Raw genomic sequence first — 3,397 nt, forward strand, 5'->3', positions numbered from 1 at the left:
TGCTGCTAGCGACAAAGATGGCAACAACAAAAGAATGGCACAATGTACACTTCGAAACATACTCGACAACCTTGTTGACTCTAATCACGAAGTTACAATCTGAGACTCCTTGGATCATTCAAAACATGCTGCAAGAATTGCGACAACATCTGCAACAACTAAGAAGGTATGTGATAACACACATATACAGGGAAGCTAACCAGGCGGCAGATGGACTCGCAGATTTTGCAGCAAAAAAGCAATTACAAAATGGAAATGACAACACCAACAGTAGTTCGACAAATGTATGGGATCACACCAATCCTGAATTCCTCAATGTAATTCTAATGAATGATTCAATGGGGACTCGCTACCCAAGAGAAGTTCTGGTATAATAAATAAAGGAATCTTCTTTTCAAAAAAAAAATTACGCTAGTTAGAGATGGCTAGTGTATTCAGTATCCCTAAGAATACTAGTTACAGATGACAAGTGCACAATAAAGAATACTTGTTGTGTACCAATTTTTTGATATCAATTATGTTACATCTTTTTTTAAAGAATTAAAAAAATATCAAATAGGGGAATCTTAGAGCCTGTTTGGTACAGTTTTTAAAAACAATTTTTTTTTATGAAAAAAATAGAATTAATATTAATAAGCACAGTCGTGCTGAATATTGTTTAACAAGAATGAAGGAGGTTCTCCAAACTAAGTATCAGAGATACCTTCCTTTCTACCATGTTTAGCTAGACTATCTGCATACTTATTTGCATGTCTATTTGTGTGCTTACACGACCATAAATCAAAAGAAAGTAAAAGAAACTTAATGTCATCAACAATCCCTCTTGACTCCCAAGGAACATCAGATTCTTCCCCCTGGATTGCTCTAACTAGAGCTTGGTAATCAACTTCAATGGCAATCCTTCTGAACTCCCACCTTATTGCTAATTTTAATAACTCCAGAACCTCCAAGCACTCCAGTTGTTCAGGTCCAGATGCTACTTGATAGTACTTGCAGGCTGAAGCTAAGTGAGTACCTGCAAAATTCTGAAAAATCAGTCCATATCCTTCCTTTTTAGTTACATGACAGAAAGATGCATCAGTATTCAATTTAATAACATACTCTGATGGAGGTAACTATTTAATATTAGGAGCCTCTCTAGTATATTGGGGGTTAAACCTGCAGACAGATTTAGAGTCACTAATGAACTTATTGATGAAATGTAAAAGTTGATTAGGGGTAGAGATTTTGTTACTGAAGAAGACACAACTTATGTCTTTCCATAACTGCCAGCTGATAACTGCCATTTTTATGATCATATTCTGGTCAGAGTTAAGAATCCAACTAGCAGTCCATTGTTTTGGCTGTACCCATTCATGATCTGAGATAATATAACCAGCTCCAAACCAAACATCCCTTGCAAAGGGATGGTCGAGAAGAATGTACATGGTTGTCTCCATCTCACAGCCACACCATTTACATTTTACTTCTTCTTGAGGAAACCTTCTGCTTAACCTTTCTTTAGAAGATATAATATCTTTTGCACATTTCCACAGGAATAACTTGATTCTAGGAATCAAGGGTAGGATCCAGATTCTTTTCCAGAGATTTGTGTTGGCTACCGGGGGATGATCAGCTCCATTGTGATACTTGAGATTGTATAGATCCTGGTATGCATACTTGACAGTAAAACAACCATTTTTAGTTCTAGTCCAAACTAGTTTATCTTCACTCTGTAGAAGAATTCTTATAGCCAAGATTTTCTGAGCAGCTTCCAGATTGAAAAGATGATAAACAATATCTTTCTTCCAGCATTTATTTGTTGAATCAATAAGTTCAGCGACATATTTGTAGTCTTGAATATTAACTGCAGCTTCATCTGGAGATGGAGGATCATTTAGTGAAGGCACCCACTTGTCCTGCCATATTAGGATATTCTCACCGTTTCCTAATGACCAAAAGTTGTATTTATATATGAACTCAAATTCTGAGCTAATACTCTTCCAAGACCATGTAGAGTCTGCCTTTTTAGGGGCATGAAGAGGTTTATGATTTTTGAAGTATTTAGCCTTAAGAGAGCCACCCCAAAAGTTATTCTTCACTGCACAAAGTCTCCAAGAAGACTTAGCAATAAATCTTGATTAAAACATCTCAGGTCTCTAAAATTAAGACCGTCATCTTCATAAGTTCTACATATACCAGACCAAGAAGTTGGATAAAAGCCTTTACTGGCCGGTTTGTTTCACCAATAATGCAGTTGAAGAGAGTTAATTTTATTGACTGTGTCCTTTGGTAACTTGAAGGAAGTCATCTGATGAAGAGGCACCGATTTTATCACATTCTTAACCATCATCTATCTACCAGACTGTGATTGCATCTTACCACACCAGATGGATAGTCTTCCTTCCATATTTTCAATGAGAAAATTAAAGGAGACTTTCTTCTTTTTATTTAGAAACAACATGCCTAGGTATTTCTCCTCAGGGTTCATTCTCTTTATATTTAGAATACCAATAATGTATTGGGCTACATGATTATCCATTCCTTTGTTGAAAGATATGCTAGACTTTTGATAATTTAGAAGTTGACCTGAAGAAGAGCTGAAGGCATTCAGAATATTCTACAGATTACTTATGTTGTCAAGATTAGCCTTTATAAAGATTAAACAGTGTCTGCAAACAACAAATGACTTATAGGTGGAGCTCTTCTTCCAATCTTGATACCTGATATTTTCTTTGAGTATTCTGTAGCTACCATTGCACGAGAGAAGGCTTCCATGGAAATAATGAAGAGATAAGGAGAGATTGGATTTCCTTGTCGTATACCTCTGGTTGGATGAAAAGGAGTGCAAGGTGATCCATTTAGTAATACAGATATTTCTGTGGTTGATATGCACTGATGAATGAGTGAACACCACTTCTCACTAAAACCCATTCTCTTCATAACTTCTGTGATGAAACTCCATTCTAGCCTGTCAAATGCTTTTGACATGTCTAGCTTTAATGCCAAATAGTTGTCACCTTTCTTTTTCCTTTTGAGTGTATGAATAATCTCATGTGTAAGAGAGATATTATCTGAGATCAGTCTACCAGGTACGTAAGCTGACTGAAGGGGAGAAATCACCTTATCAAAGAGAATCTTTATCCGTCTTTCCATTACTTTAGATATAAGCTTGTATATTGTATTGCATAATGCAATCGTCCTGTAGTATTGTTTGATTTAGCTTCTTGCTAAGATAACCATTCCTAAAAAAGTCTCGAACCATATCCACTACATCTTCTTTGAGAACCTCCCATTGAGTGATATAAAAGCCCGGTGAAAGCCATCCGGGCCTGGATCTTTCCATGGGTCCATGCTTTTCATGTTCAGATGGTATGGATATTAGCTTTTCATTTTCTTGAGGAATGATAACTTGAAC

General features: G+C 36.3%; 1 protein-coding gene across 1 annotated transcript; it reads right to left on the reverse strand.

Annotated features, from left to right (window-relative positions):
- Window positions 1-686: 686 nt before the first annotated feature.
- On the reverse strand, window positions 687-3,135 carry LOC113305867. The gene is made up of 3 exons (XM_026554860.1): window positions 2,703-3,135; window positions 1,167-2,080; window positions 687-1,049 (listed from the first exon to the last, which is right to left on the reverse strand). Exons 1-3 carry the CDS (start codon window positions 3,133-3,135, stop codon window positions 687-689), a joined length of 1,710 nt encoding a protein of 569 aa, XP_026410645.1.
- Between the last annotated feature and the right edge of the window lie 262 nt (window positions 3,136-3,397).

This window comes from Papaver somniferum, chromosome 8 (assembly GCF_003573695.1).
Source record: "Papaver somniferum cultivar HN1 chromosome 8, ASM357369v1, whole genome shotgun sequence".
Classification (NCBI taxonomy): domain Eukaryota; kingdom Viridiplantae; phylum Streptophyta; class Magnoliopsida; order Ranunculales; family Papaveraceae; genus Papaver; species Papaver somniferum.